The sequence below is a fragment of the Panthera onca genome, chromosome C1, assembly GCF_046562875.1.
Source record: "Panthera onca isolate mPanOnc1 chromosome C1, mPanOnc1 haplotype 2, whole genome shotgun sequence".
NCBI classification, from domain to species: domain Eukaryota; kingdom Metazoa; phylum Chordata; class Mammalia; order Carnivora; family Felidae; genus Panthera; species Panthera onca.
Window position 1 is genome coordinate 146,408,818 of NC_138346.1, and position 16,473 is coordinate 146,425,290.

The 16,473-nt window shown below is 37.8% G+C and overlaps 1 protein-coding gene across 3 annotated transcripts in view; it reads left to right on the plus strand.

Moving 5' to 3' along the window:
• The window catches only part of KYAT3 (kynurenine aminotransferase 3), a 72,736-nt gene extending 57,808 nt beyond the window's left edge, over positions 1-14,928 (plus strand). For all 3 annotated transcript variants that reach the window (XM_078451715.2, XM_078451713.2, XM_078451714.2), the window contains exons 11-14: positions 3,396-3,582; positions 7,549-7,625; positions 7,901-7,987; positions 14,367-14,928. In XM_078451715.2, the coding sequence (XP_078307841.1) occupies positions 3,396-3,582; positions 7,549-7,625; positions 7,901-7,987; positions 14,367-14,429 (414 nt within the window). In that variant the 3' untranslated portion in view covers positions 14,430-14,928. The remainder of the gene's footprint in view (positions 1-3,395; positions 3,583-7,548; positions 7,626-7,900; positions 7,988-14,366) is intronic.
• Positions 14,929-16,473: the final 1,545 nt, after the last annotated feature.

Here is a 16,473-nt window from a genome sequence, read left to right on the forward strand (position 1 = left end):
TTCATTTTAGCCACTCTGACCGGTGTGAGGTAGTATCTCAGTGTGATTTTGATTTGTATTTCCCTGATGATGAGTGATGTTGAGCATCTTTTCATGTGCCTGTTGGCCATCTGGATGTCTTCTTTAGAAAAATGTCTGTCCTGTCTTCTGCCCATTTCTTCACTGGATTATTTGTTTTTTGGGTGTGGAGTTTGGTGAATTCTTTATAGGTTTTGGATACTAGCCCTTTATCTGATACGTCACTTGCAAATATCTTTTCCCATTCCATCGGTTGCCTTTTAGTTTTGCTGATTGTTTCCTTTGCAGTACAGAAGCTTTTTATCTTGATGAGGTGCCAATAGTTCATTTTTGCTTTTAATTCCCTTGCCCTTGGAGATGTGTCAAGTAAGAAATTGCAGCAGCTGAGGTCAGAGGGGGTTTTTCCTGCTTTCTCCTCTAGGGTTTTGATGGTTTCCTGTCTCACATTCAGGTTCTTCATCCATTTTGAGTTTATTTTTGTGAATGGTGTAAGAAATTGGTCTAGTTTCTTTCTTCTGCATGTTGCCTACTCGGAGTATGCAGATGATAAAGAAGAAAAAATTTTATTAAAAAAAATTTTTTTAATGTTTATTTACTTTTGAGAGAGAGACAGACAGACAGACAGAGGTGGGAGCACGGTAGGGGCAGAGAGAGAGAGAGAGGAAGTTGCAGAATCTCAAGTAGGCTCTAGGCTCTGAGCTGTCAGCACAGAGCCCGATGCGAGGCTCAGACTCAGGGACTGCGAGATCATGGCCTGGGCCAAAGTCGGACACTTAACCAACTGAGCCACCCAGGTGCCCCAAGAAGTAAATATTTTAATAATATGTCAGATGTTGATAGATACGACAGAGAAAATTAAAGCAAGTAAGAGGAAGGATATAAAGTGCTAAGGGGAAAATATACAGTGTTAAATGGAGTAACCTTTGAAAGTCTCACTGAGAAGGGGTCATTTGAGCTACAAACTGAAGGTTAAGTAGCCAAATAATTACCTAGAGAAGAACCTTCCAGACTGTGAGAACAAGTGCAAAGGCCCTGGGGTAGGTATTCTGGCTGTCATATTTATATCAGTGAAAAACATGAGACTGGGTTGAGATGATCAAAGGACAAGAGTAGGAGGAACAAAAGGAGCCAGATCAAGTAAGGCCATGTTTATCACTGTCAAGGCTGAGTGAGATAGGAAGCCACTGGAGAGTTTGAGCACAAGGATTACATCATCTAACTTGTGTCATCAAAGGGACTCTGGCTGCTTTATTGAATCAGAGGACTGTTGAAGTGAACCAAGAGAGAGACAGTAGTTGACTGAACCAATATAGGGATGGTGAAGTGGTGGAAGGTGATTGGGTGCTGAATATATTTTGAAGGTAGAGCTGACTGTATTTGCCATTGGGTCACATGGTGGGGTAAGAGACAGAAAGAGTCCAGTATAATACTATAGTTAGGATCGATGTTTATGTCTCTTGAGCTTTGAATTTTCTAGGGCAATATCTCCTACTATACGGAGTGAATAAGTTGCTGAGGAAAAAGCAAGATTCAGCTAAGGATCTGGAACTTCTTTTTCTGAACCATCTGACCCTCCCTGTAAGCTAAGTGCCTGGTTTTTTTCCGTGTAGTCAGATAGCCATGTTTGGAAACTGGCCCATGCTTCCAGGGGACCACAGATTCCTAGGCTGAAGCAGCTGATCCTCATTTATCCAAGATTTTTTTAGTACTGTGAATTATCAATTCTTTTTTCCTGGTGGATTCTTTTGGCATGCAGTCTTCTCTGTCTCTCCATGTCATCTCCTGCCATGCTGCCTCTCTTGGTACTCTGCAGTCACACCAGATTCCGTTCTTCCAACAGAACAAATTATAGCCTGCCTTTTTCATGTATTGGTTTCCTCATCCCTTCTACATGCCCCCTCCAATAGATACTAACTAGAGTCTCCATAAAGGCAAGGACCATATTTATCTTGTTTATCATTATATCCCCAGTGTTTTATCACAATGCCAATATTTAACATTGGTATTCAGTATATGATTACTGAGTGAATGAATTTATCCTTTAATTCTTTGAAAAAAAAAATTTTAATGTTTATTTATTTTGAGAGAGAGAGTGAGTGCATGCATGAGGGGAAGAGTGGCAGAGACAGGGAGAGAGAGAATCCCAAGCAGGCTTCTCACTGGCAGTGCAGAGATCAATTTGGGGCTCCATCCCATGAACCAGGAGATCATAACCTCAGCTGAACTCAAGAGGTGAACGCTTAACTGACTGAGCCACCCAGGCACGCCATCCTTTAATTCTTAATACCTCTCAGTTCTGATTAATTTTTTTTTTAATTTAGCGACTTTGCTCTGCCCCTCTATCTCTTAATTATTCCCAGAGTCTTGATTATTTGCTTAGATGTCCTTGTTTGCTCTGAGAACTGATATTTCTTTTCTTTGTTCTTTTTTAAAGTTTATTTATTTTGAGAGAGAGAGAGAACATGTGAGCAAGTAGGGAAGGGAAGAGAGGGGGAAAGAGAGAATCCAAAGCAGGCTCCATGTAGGGGGCTCAGTCTTGCAAACTGTGAGATCATGACCTGAGACGAAATCAAGTTGGACTCTTAACCGACTGAGCCACCCAGGCAGCCCTGAGAACTGGTATTTCTAAGGGGTTTCAGTTCACACTCACCTACCAAGCTTCTGTCCTCCTGCTTGTACAGATCCTTGTTCTTTATGTGTGTCCAGATTCAGATTTGTTTACCTTTTCCTGACTTGTTGCCTTCTCAGACACCTACCTGGTCGTCTTTAACAACATTGTTTTTTTCCTCTTGGACCAATTTCTCTTCTGTCACTTCTGAGTTTGCTGGGGAATGGTACAGAAGTGACTCCACATGCCCCAGAAATTCTTTTCTAATCCCTGTGACACTTAGACACTTCTGGGATATGGATGATTAGAACAGGGATTACAATTTAGATGAGAATGATTGCATACCTATGGGGAGTGATAGTGGGTCAGCTTTCATTTCCACTGCATCCTCCAAGGTAATGGGAAAAGGCTGTCTAGTCCATCATCTTTCACACTTAGATCTAGCAAGTCATTCTATAGCTGACCTCAGTGGAAAATAACTTAATGTCTTTTCATTTCCAAGTAAGCCATCTTTATACAGTACCTCTTTTTAATTTGGATCGTCATGCCTAATTCTCAGTTCTTCACGTTAGATTTGATCATTTGCATGTAACCGATTCCTCCATTAATGCAGTCTGACATAGGTTCACAGGAATTTAACTGTAATTCCCTGAATGACTTTTTTTCCCCCCAATAATGTCACTTAGGGCAGTCTCAATTACACCAGTAAACTCAGCAGTAAATAACATTACTGTATTTCCTTTCCACATGTTTCAATCTTAACATGCAGGAAGCCTTGGCTCAAGCTTTTTGGATTGACATCAAGCGCATGGATGACCCAGAGTGTTACTTTAATTCTTTGCCAAAAGAGTTAGAAGTAAAAAGAGATCGGATGATACATTTACTTGAAAGTCTTGGCCTAAAACCCATAGTTCCTGATGGGGGATACTTCATCATTGCTGATGTGTCTTTGCTAGGTTTGTAAGGGTTTTTATTATTTCAAATATATGGAAACTTATGTGTGAAATTACATCAGAATTAGGGAGTAAAGATTGCTGTCAAAGCCATATCAGCATTTTGTCTATGGAAAAATGGCTTTTCATTATGTCCGTGTTTTTGTTTTGTTTTGTTTTATATAATCATTTTGACTTTAGGTCCCTGACCTTAAATGCAACTGTTATTAACATGGTTACAGGTATTCCATTAAACATCAAATTTGCTATCATCTTGTTCTAGTGTGTAGTTTGAAATACAGGTACGTGAAATAATATACATACCCTGTGTTCCTTTGAGTAAAATTTTCGTTTCCTTTTTACTGAAGAAAAAGGTGGTTTCTAAAAGGTTGATGCTATTGGGGAATATTAAAATGCTATTTTAGAATTTACTGAAATGAAGTAAAGAAGAAAAATAATATTTATTGAGAGGCTACTACATGCCTAGCACTTCCACACACCCTTTTGAAGAAAGTGTTGTTAGCTCCATTTTTAAAGATGTGAACACTTAGAAAGCTTTAAGTAACTTGCTGAAGTCACATAGCTACATTCCACATAGTTTTGACTCCAAAAAGCAATGGTTTTTATATTACCTGCAGCTGTTGTATGTAGTTCTGACATGCCATACAAATCTGAAATTAGAAGCATGGTAACATTTTGTATATAACTTATTTTCTTAAAAAAAAATTATGATGTTAATGATGGTACATTTAAAAGTTTAATTTATTCTGACAGAAATTATAGCCAAATTGTTTGTTTCAAGGTTATATTACAATGAAGTGATATTCTACTGAACTTGAAAAGCCTTTTATAGATACCAAATTTTATAAGGCTGGAAACTTGATTTTATAATGAAACGGTGATTATTATTTCTTCATTTGTTGTGAGAGAAGGAGAGACCATGGTGCCCAGAGGTTTTTGCTGTCCTTTTGCCTGAGAGCTGGATATGTTTGGCTCCCAAGCTCTGTTCTTATTTAAAACCCCTTAAGATGTCTTATACTCTGAGGTTTGGAAATCACTTTTCCTGTGTTATGTCCAAATGTACAGCTCATTTTGTGAAATGATAAAAAGAAATGGCACAGTTTTCATCACGTACAGTTTTGCTATTGAGTTGGAACTCCGTAAGATTTTCAACATGAATTATTTTTAAAGTAATTGATTAAGTACTTGATCTACTTCTAAAGAGCATTTAAGCTAACTCATATTAAAAAGTTTTCCATGTATAATATATAAGTAGAAATTTATGTAACGGAGAATCAGTGTCACACAAGACGAGGAGGAAGCAAATGTTTTAGTTGCCTAGGTTCAATATAGTGTTGTAATTAACATTAACTTGGGACTGAACTTTGTGGCTGCATGAGCAAATAGAAAATGAAATTAGTTGCCAGTTTCTTGGATAAAAGGACACTTAAATTTTTATATAAGGATAATTCTCCCCTGGAACCAAATTGTTCGAGATGGTAAATTCTGAAAGGAATTTATTGCATTGTAACATGAAACATCAAAAAGACAGTAATGCAACCTTTGTGTGGAACGTTGCCCTAAGCTCTTAAATAGTTTCCCATATTATCTTCAGTCAATCCACCTTGCTTGCAATACCAGTTTAGGTCTCAGATCTTGAGCTAGTGTGGTTGTAATGGAACAGAAAGGATTTTGGTTAGAAAACCATTTATGATGATGTGGGGAGAAAAAGATGTCACTTCCTTATAGTCCTTTTTCACCTGTGGGGGAAAATATTAATGTCTATAAGACCTTCCTACATATGAGGACAAGTTCATTCTCTTGTACCCTTTTATCTACTCAGATTAATTTAAATGTGGACATTCTTCCAGGTATTAGATTTTGGTCCCACCATTTGCTAAAGACAAAAGCAAAATCCAACATTTTCATTTGATGGTAGCTTGAAAATAAAAATAGACCATAAGATTGATGCACATAGTAATTAACAACCTTTACAACTCATAACAATGGCTAACTGGTTAATATGATTTGAGTATTTATGATATAGTAGGTATTATGTTAAGAGCTTTACAAATATTCCAATCTCACAAAAGTCCAATGAGATTGGTACTATTATATCTCCATTAAAAGATGAGAGAGGAGAGAGAGAGAGGGAATTAAGAAATTTACTGAATCTAATTAACTACTTAGTAGCAGAGTTGGGTTCTTAACCCAGAGATCCATTTCCTAACCAATGAATTTATCTTTTTTCTGCTGTATTAAGCAACTTTTCAGGTCAGTGAGCTTCACCCTAGAACTAAAGAGGGGACCATTTGATAAGAAGACAAGATGACAAATAGGGAGATGATTGCAGTTGTTCTAGTGAGATAATAAGGTCCACAACTGTGGAGAAGTGGGTTGCAATACCAATAACCAATTTTGATTTTAGTAGATTACTTAAATATGTTAATGTTATTATACTATGGTTCAAACTGCTATCTAAAGAAATATTTTGTTTAGTTATTTTGAGCATCTCTGACTTGAGTTTTCAAAAGCAGTAGATTCCAACATTCTTCTAACTATAAAATCTTTAGAATTGTATTTGTTCCCTTCTTTCCTTTTGAGCACCATGGCAATAAATTCAACTTTTCTAAGCTTCACAAGAATAAATGAGTACTACAACCGGTGTCGGTTACAGTTAGTTAATATCCTGCTTTTCTTCTTTCTTCTGCTGTAGGTAATCACTTCTTTCTCTGGGTTACCTTTGAATACTTGTTACATGGAATTTTGACAAAACTTATAATTAAAGTCTAACTTTAAGTTGTTATTGTTAGAGCCAAACCTGAAGTAAACACACACACACACACATACACACACACGTACATATAACTTGAAATAGTAATTTAACTTCCTCATCTGTAAAGTGAAGATAGCTACCTCTCAAATAAATGACTCTTTTTTCATGCTTAACAAATAGTAAGTGCTCAATAAATGGTAATATATTGTTAGCATTATATGGAAATTTTACATTCTTAAAGCACAGAAGAAAATGGAAATAAAATCATTAAGTAAAAACATATTAAGACTTAAAAAAATAAAGATGAAGCTTTTTTCAATGTCAAGGTTTTTACACTGTTAATTTGAAGAGACCTAGTATTTAATGAATAAAATATAAGTAACTGCCTCAATTTGCTTTGAGTAATAAATTATAAAATATTATTGATTACAGTAACTGTCAATGTTATTTGCTTTGGGGCATTCAAAAAGATCTAAGAGTACAGATTAATAAAACAGACAATATTGCTGATACTGAATACCAGAAAATATCTTGCCCAGACCTTAAAGCAAGATTGGAGCAAGAGGTAAGAATGGAACACATATTTGAAGTTTTTCCAAAAAAAATGTTTTTAATGTTTAAAAAGCATAATATAGAAGAAAGAAGTAAACAGTCTATCTTGGAAGATCTACACAGATATTCTCCCTTTATAAATGATGAATAGCATTAAAGTATGCACTCAACAGATGCACTGTTCATTACTTATATGCTAGACACTGAGCTAGGAGTTGGAAATAATGATAGGTTGCAATACAGACACTTTATCCTTGTGGAGCTTACAATCTAATAATGAATGACTATTTGGAGATATAATTATTACTGATGAATACTCTATAAGTTTAGATGTTATTTCTTTAATAATGATCATAGAAGTTTGCATTATTTCTGTATGGAAAGACAGCACTCCTCTTTTCTCCCGTCTTCCTATCCCTCCCCAGTTCTAAGATCAATATGCACAAGCATGATTATCCATATATATCCATAAAGTTCTACCTTAGAGTATCACTAAAACTTATCTGTGAATTCCTCACTTCCCACCCCACCATGCAGTATGAGAGTCCAGTAAGTTCTCTGAAAATCTTCTGAGAACATTTTGAATCTTGATAGATATAGATGAAATACATGTTGGCCTCAGATATAATACATAGGCCGTCTAATCTTCATTGTTGTTTTAGATGCAGACCTCTCTGATATGAAGGACAGCAATGAACCTTATGACTATAAATTTGTGAAATGGATGACTAAAAATAAGGTAATGTTTATTTGCCTTTGAGATATTGTGATGTATTTTATGGTTAATTTATGAAGGAAACTTGCTGACATGTTTTGAACAATGTTAACTATAGTTTTGTTATATCATATTCCACTTATAGTTGTGTAGAGGATTTTTAAAACATTTTTCTTTTTGGAAGTTGTTGTGAATATTTAGAAGTATCTATTTGTTTTTAATGTTAATGTTTATCAGCCTAAAATTCATATTTGACATAGAAGTAGTTTTCCTATTTTATTTTTCTGTTTACTTTTCAGAAACTGTCAGCCATTCCAGTTTCCGCATTCTGTAACGCAGAGACCAAATTACAGTTTGAGAAGTTTGTGCGATTTTGCTTCATTAAAGTAAGTTCCCTGTTTTATTAAAAAACACATTTATGATGTTCTTCCTTCTGATTTATAAAGCACCTTTTTTTTCTATTGCTAGGAATGATGTGTTCATATGTAGTTTTTTAATTTTGGCTTGCTGCCATGAAATTAACTGCCTACAAGGACAAAACTCAACACTTGAGCATTGAGTTTACTGTCTTACATGATCAGACTCCTTACTGTGTGACAATGCAATGTCCAGCATGCAATAAAAAATTACTAGACATGTGAAGTCATAAGGAAATGTGACTCTTAATAAAAAATATTAAAAAAAATAGCAGTCAGTAGAAACAGATTGCAAGGTGACCCAGATATAGGAATTAGCAGACAAGGATTTTAAAGCAGATGTTATAAGTATGCTCAAGAAATTAAAAGAGGGCACCTGGGTGTCAGTCGGTTAAGTATCTGACTCTTGATTTCAGCTCAGGTCATGATCTCCTCCCCTGTGAATGCGTGTGCTCTCTCTCAAAAATAATTAATTAATTAGTTAGCTAATTAATAATTTAATTAAAAAAAAAGAAAATATGGTCATAATGAGTGAACAAATTAAGACTATAAAAAATCAAGTGGAAATTTAACAACTTTAAATTGTAATTTCTGATATGAAAAATATATGGGGTTAACACAGAGAGGATTGAGGATGTCAGGAAAAAAATAACACACTTGAATTACAGATTCACAGAAACCATCCAGTCTGAAAAACAGAAGGAGCAATTATTTTTGAGAATCAGTGGAGCCTTAGGTCTATGAGACAGTATCAAGTGATAATATACATGTAATTGGAGTACCAAAAAGAATGTGGCGGAAAGAATATTTTTAGAAGTAATTTCCTTGTATTTGGTGAAAAGCAACTTAGAGATCTAAAAGCTCAGTGAATCACAAGGAGGATATAAAGAAAACCACACCTAGACACTTAAACTGCTAAAAACCAAGGGTAAGGTAAGATCTTGAAAAAAGCCAAAGAAAAACTATACCTCACATGCATATGAATTTAACAACTTCTCATCAGAAACAATGGAGACCAGAATACAATGAAATGAAATCCTGGGGCGCCTGGGTGGCGCAGTCGGTTGAGCGTCCGACTTCAGCCAGGTCACGATCTCGCGGTCCGTGAGTTCGAGCCCCGCGTCGGGCCCTGGGCTGATGGCTCGGAGCCTGGAGCCTGTTTCCGATTCTGTGTCTCCCTCTCTCACTGCCCCTCCCCCGTTCATGCTCTGTCTCTCTCTGTCCCAAAAATAAATAAAAAACGTTGAAAAAAAAATTTTTTAAAAAAAAGAAATGAAATCCTGAAACTGCTGAAATAAAAAATGTATTAGCCCAGAACTCTTTTATCCAGGAAAATAGCCTTTAAAACTAAAAATGAAGTGTACATTCCTAACCAGTAAAAGCCGATTGAATTCCTTACCATCAGACCTGTACTAAAAAAATACCTGAATATATGTATTATTGCTATTTTTAAGGTGTTATTGCCACTGAAGACAGGCTTAATACATTCAAGAAACTCTTTTTACAAACACATTCGTCTATAAATCTAGTCAGAATGATGTAATCATTGTTTTCAATTTTAGAGACAATCTCTAGACAAACTATGGAAGACTTACTCAGAAGAGAATAAATTTTTTTTTTTCAACGTTTATTTATTTTTGGGACAGAGAGAGACAGAGCATGAACGGGGGAGGGGCAGAGAGAGAGGGAGACACAGAATCGGAAACAAGCTCCAGGCTCTGAGCCATCAGCCCAGAGCCTGACGCGGGGCTCGAACTCACGGACCGTGAGATCGTGACCTGGCTGAAGTTGGACGCCCAACCGACTGCGCCACCCAGGCGCCCCAGAAAGCACAGGCAGGTGAGGGGCAGAGAGAAAGGGACAGAAGATCCAAAGTGGGCGCTATGCTGACAGCAGAGGAGCCCCACCCACATAGGGCTAGAACTCATGAACCACGAGATATGACCTGAGCCAAAGTCAGGTGCTTAACCAACTGAGCCACACAGGAGCCCCTTACTCAGAAGAGAATAAAAATGTTAACAACCTAATGTCAACATTTAATTGACTGAAGTGTAGAAGAAGGGTAAGGCCATTAATATTCTCATCTTACAGTGGATCTAGAAATAGAGGCATATTATTTGAAGTTATAAATAGAACTAAGAAAAGAGTAACAGAAGACTTCCTGTTTTAAAATCGTAAACACAGCCCTTCCCCATTCTCTGCTTGAAAGTTATTCAAAACAACTAGGAAAATGGAAAACAGATTCACAAATTCCCCAGTAAGTGAAGAAGAGTTGCCAAATCCAGTGATTTGGTAGAGGGAAGACACCTAGAAAGTCTCTTGTGTCTACATCTTCAAATTATAGACAGCCAGCAAGCAACCTGCTCATCAGAAGAATAGGACAATAAGTGCACTGGCAGAGGGAGCTTCTCCAGACTCATGAAAGGCAGAACAGAAACATACAGCTGTATCATCTAGAACCTATGTGGGGCAGGGCGGAAAGGAGATTCTAGTTGGGTTATAGATTTTCTCATTCACTGCTGTCATTTTTGCTAAAAGCCTTATTGGGGAAATGTAGAGGAAGATATATTAAATTCCAGGTAGCGACTTAAATTAGCTGGGAGGAAAAAAAAGTATCCTCCTCCCTCTCCACTGAAGTCCACATCAGTCATATTAAACTTCACTGTGAGCCAGGGAGAATTTCTCCTGTCTTCTAGTGTGGCTCTGGTTCCTCACTTACACTGAGCTGCAGATACATCTTCAAATCACAGAGTCAGTAGGTAGCATATTCATTACCCAGAACAATAGGAACCGTAGGTGTGCTAGCAGTGGGAGCTCACAAAGGTAATTCAATCAAAAATGAGTAATGAAAAGGAGTCCACTATGAATCTATAAGAAAATACTATAAGGAAAAAAGGGGAAAGGTACAAGGAAAAACAAGCATCGGAAAGAGAATATTCAACCAGAAGAATGTTGCTGTAGAACAAATAAAAATCAGTAGCTCAAATCCAAAACCTTTAAATAGATAATATAAGAAGATGAAATGGCAGTTTGTCAGAGCTCAGGTACAAAATTGAAGGAGAAAAGGTAATTGTAGTGGCATAGGAAACAGCACAGAGAACACTCAATACTTCTGTAAGATTATTAAGGATTGGGGAAAGTGAACAAGTAAGAGTGGAAAGGATCAAAGATTTTTAAAATATTGGAAAAATTATGGATGTGGAAGACAAATGAAATGTGTTGAATCCCGTGGGAGGTGGAAATAAATGAAACCTGAAAAGCATTTTATGGCTTTATTTCGAGAATGCTTTCTATTTAAAAACAAAACAAAACAAAACAAAACAAAAACAGACAAATCTAATACTTGAAAGGGAATGCCTTGTCTCAGGCAAAATTGTCCCAGAACAATTAACACTGAGATACATTGGACTTAAAAGATAAAGAAACAATCCTTTGGCATCTAAACAAAAAGACCCACGCCTTCTTGGGGGCAGGTAAGAGGATCATTGTGGACACACCTCCTTTACATCAACACTCAATATTGGAAGAGAGGGGAGCACCACCAAGAAGTCTCTAGGGAAAGTTAATGTAACTAACCCAACCTCTTGGAAAGGCTAAAAATAAAAGGATGGCAAAACATGCCAAGAAAATGGAAATTGAAAGAAAGCAGGTTAAATTTAAGGCAAAATAAGCCGAAAAGCAGCACTTCCCAATGGTTATGGGTAAAATTCTCAGCAGCTATCACATATATGAAGGGATGTCCCACTTTACTCATATTACAAGAAATGAAAATTAAAACTGTGACAAAATTTTACTTTATTTATTAGATTGGAAACAAGCAAACAACTAAAAAGTTCCATGAGACAATTGTATAGATTGAGAGTGGGGGTATAATTTGTAAAATCTCTTAACAGTCAGTTTGAATATTTCCATCCAAATGTAAATCCACATACTTCTTAACCCAGAAATTCTACTTCTAGGATTTTTTTTTCCTGTGGATTTACCTGCACATTTTGAATGACTTGTGCTTGAGGATTTTCCATATTTGTAACTCCCTTCTTTGAAAAAAACTTGGCTCTCATCACATAATCACTTCTTTACTCAGTCCCTCTGTATGAGCCACCTGCCTTTCCAGCCACCACTGCTGACAAGCACCCTTTACCCTACTCAGGCTTTGACCTGAGGCTTTGTACCAGGCTGCCACTGTCACCTACTGCAGGGTCTCCTTCACCCCTCATGGGCTCTGACACCCCATGCCCATCTACCTTGGCAGATGCCTGCCTCATCCTGTCCAGGTTCCAGCACCCTGCACAGAGCCACCCCTGTGATCCAGATGCTGGTTTACCCCGCTTGGACTCTGACGCCCTGTTCCAGTCAACACTGCTGCTGCCATCATCACCACCTCATGCCACCCACATTGGAAACCCTCCTCACTCCACTCTGGCTGCAACATCCTGCACCAGGCCGCCTCCATATATGAACACCTGCTTCACTCAGCCCCACCTAATGGCTTTTGCACTAAATCATTCTGTAGAGAGGGAAGAAGAAATAAAAGAAGTAGTGAAAGCAGAAGAGAAAAACAGGAGACTTGATTTTCACTATTTTCAATTTAATTTTATACCAAATTCTGGTATTACCTATTCAAAAGGCAAATGAATTTTATTAGTAATTATAACTATGAAACATTGATGGGAGTGGGCAGAGTAGTGTGGAAGAATGAATTTTTCCCCAGAGCAGAGAATGATGAATTTTGCCTGAAGTTGATAAATAAGGAAATAGAACCAAATGCATAATTCAGATCTTGGAGGTAACCGCTGGAACTAAAATGAGAAATTGCCATAAAAGGTTGTCTTGGAAGATGGTGGGTATAGTAGGAAGGAGTAGGGAGAGGAGGAGCAGATGAGTCTTACTCTGTGGAAGCTCTTCTGTACTCTCTGATTTGTTTCTGCAACTATATATTAATTTGATTGCTTTCCTTTTGTAGGTCTGCCTTTGCATTTTGAGTTTGAAAAATTCTCTTCACTTAGATCAGATATTCACTTAAATCTTCATTTAGTGCTATGATGTTTCATACTTTTTCTACTTTATCAAATCTGTCTTTATCTTAAAGTGAACAAATCATTAGAGTACTATCCAAAACTTAATGAATGGTGGCTGTAATTTGCTTAACTGGCCTATTTTCAATTCGACAAATGCCAGCTAGTGGTAGTACCGTTCGCCGTGTGTCAGAAAGAAACATCTTCATGTTTGTAAATGTCATTATAGCAGAAGACAGACTTTGCAGATTTTAGTGCTTTTAGTTAACTAGTCTTTTCAGTAAACTTTTCTGAGCAGCAAGGAAAAATAATTTTTTTCGGGAATCTTAGTGTTGGATAAATAGATATCAATAAATACACAGATTTCTCAAATGAAGAGGATTTCTCCCATATGAATTCCTTTCCTAAAGACATTCCAATACCTCAACTGGAGATTGACTATCAGTCCTATAATCTCCCATGCTTATAAATGGACATCGTGAGGGGTGTCATGTCATGTTCAGAAGGGCGTGAGGTGAGAAGCAAGGAAGCAAACATAATAAATATCAATCCCATCAGCACATCCTTGAGTCTTGCTGCTGGCGTCAGTGTCATTTATGAGTCTGGGTCTCTGGCACTGCCAGTTGCTTGTGCTACGAAAATGGTTATAAATCGTGAGAGGGTCCACACTGGTAGACATGGTTTGGGCTGGGATCAGGTTAAACCGTTTTCAATCTGATTTGCATTTATACAGTTTGGTGATGCTTTTTGGCCCCATGGCACTTAATTCTGTACATTTTTCAGTGTCAGGATAGTAGCAATGAACTGGCAGCCACTATCACAAAGCAGTATGACGTAGTGACTGGTGTCACACTTCTCCAGCTCCTCTAATATTGAATTCTTAGGAGGTTCGTACACTTTTCCAGCCAGGCAGTAATGGGATATAACATTATAAATAATTGGCTTGTTTGATTTGCTGGTGGGCTGTTTAAAGAACTTGGAATCTGTGTACCACACAGTCAAGCAAGGGAAGATGCTACAAATGCCATTTCCCAGTTTCTGTCTGTGCTCCTCCCAGAGTTAAGGCTTAATACAGGAAAGGCTTCCAATGACTCATCTCCTGGGAAGACATGATCCCAGAATGAATGCTCTGGGGTTTGGCGCCGCAGAGGCCAAGGACAGCCTGGAGCCCAACTAGGCCTGGCTCAAGTTGTCCGGGATTGAGGAGCACTTGGTTTCCAAATCACTACATGACTCTTCTGATCCATTAACTTTGGCATATTTTTTATATTTAAATATTTAATTCATCTTGAATTTATTTGATATGTAATGATGATTATTTCATTAATTTACAGAAAGACAGTACACTGGATGCTGCTGAAGAAATCATTAAGGGATGGAATAGACAGAAGTCTTGATACGTGCAGACTGTTTCTACTAGATGACCGAATATGTAATTATTATTTAGTGCTGCCATCTGCTGGATATTGAAAAACAAATATTTCAGTACAAATGAAATTTGAAGAAAATTTTCCAAATGTTAACCCTACTGGGTTGTTTTGTTTGTTTTGTTTTTCAGTTGAAATGTATGGAAACACCTTCCATAACCATTTTATGAGAAGGAGTATAGCATTTGGCTTAAGAATTGTGAGAAGCTGGTTGGTGTTTAACCTCTCATTGCTTCAGTTTCCTCATCATAAAAGGGGAATAAAGTATAGCACCTACTTTAGGATGCCTGGCTGGCTCGGTTGGTAGAGCATGCAACTCTTGATCTGGGGTCATGAGTTTGAGCCCCACGTTGGGCATGGAGCCTGTGCCAAAAAAACCCCAAAACAACAGCACTTATTTTAGATGAAGTTTGTGAGGATAAAATAGATTGATATATGTAAAGCCTCAATAAACACTCAACTAATGTTAGCCGGTTTCATGACTCCACCTTGTATAAAAACTCTTAGCCAGTTATACCCCCTCAACTCCATGTCCTTGCTTTATCTACCCACACGTAGTTCTCTCCCTTTCATTTACCAGTGGCTTTGAACTTTGCTCCCAATTTTGCTTCTCTGTCACAAATACTGCCATCATCTGGAGTAGCTTCAAGGTTCACAGGGATTGCCTAGGCCTTCAGCACTTTGACCTACTCACCTTTAGTGATGTTCACCTTCACTCCACACCCCAGCCACTTACCCTCTTGGGCACACCCTGAACCTTTCATCATTTAAAGCTGTGCCACCTTTGAGATAATAAGTTAGTCATCTCACACTGTAACCACCTATCCTAATAGTATTCTCTCTGTGTGTCTCATCTGCTCTTAAAATACCACTTTTTAAAACTCACTATAATTTTAAATCCACTATTTCTCAAAAAGAAAAAAAGGGTTTATGGCACTCTTATAGCAGAATCACAATCAATCTACGAGAATAGATTTCTCATCTTCACTCTAGACCTGCTGAAAATAATTTCAGGATCTGGCCTTTCCAAGCTGATTTTTATACCCGCTGGATTTTGATAATCATTGCTGTAGTCCACGGAGCCTTTTATTCCTATTGGTTGGTCCCCTTATATCTTCCTCACCCAGCTTAGATTTCATCATCTGTCACTTCAGCCAAGATACTTTTGCTGCCTTAAATAACTTGCCCATTGTTCTATCTCACCTATCCGGTCAAAAAACAAAAACAAAACCACCCTAAAACTCCACCTTGGGATTGAAGTTCCATGCTTACACCTGGGTTGCTGAGCACTGCTGTAGCAAAATGAACAATTATGCACACAGCAACAACCATGAATGCACATCATTGACCTTAACTAGATTTTATCCTTCCATGATACCTTAATGAGCTTTTTCTACCTTTTACCACAGTAGCAATTCCTAATACTCTCCCATTCTCCACAATAAAAATATCCAACCTCCTTTCTCTTCACACCTCAAAGCCGAACACTACCAGCACACTGAAATCACAGCTAATAACCTCATCTCCCACTTCTGTGAAAAACAAAACAAAACAACATGTAAAAGCAGAAACTAACAGACGAGCACTCCTAACTGGGATCCTACCAAAAGGTCCATGACCTATCTGCATCAGCATTCATCCTTAATTCATTTCATCCAGGAGAGGTGAGGCAGATTGGGGAGGGTTGGTAGGAAGGCAAAACCAGGTCCAGTCATGCAGAAGGAAACCTAGGGCCTCAGGAGCCAACTACTGCATAGCAATATGAATCCCATGTGTAATTTTTAGCCTGTCCACTCTTGTAGGCTTGATACAGTTTCACTAGGGTTTAAATCTGCTCTTTGCAGACCTGGGCTTGTCCAGTGCTGATCCTACCATCTGTGCTCTGCATCCCATTTCTTCTCGCATTCTCACTTGGTTCTGTCCATTCTCTTGTATATTCAGCCTCTACTGGCTCCCTTCCTCAGCAGTGAGACATGTCCAAATTTCTCTCCTATTAGAAAACTCCTTGGGGCGC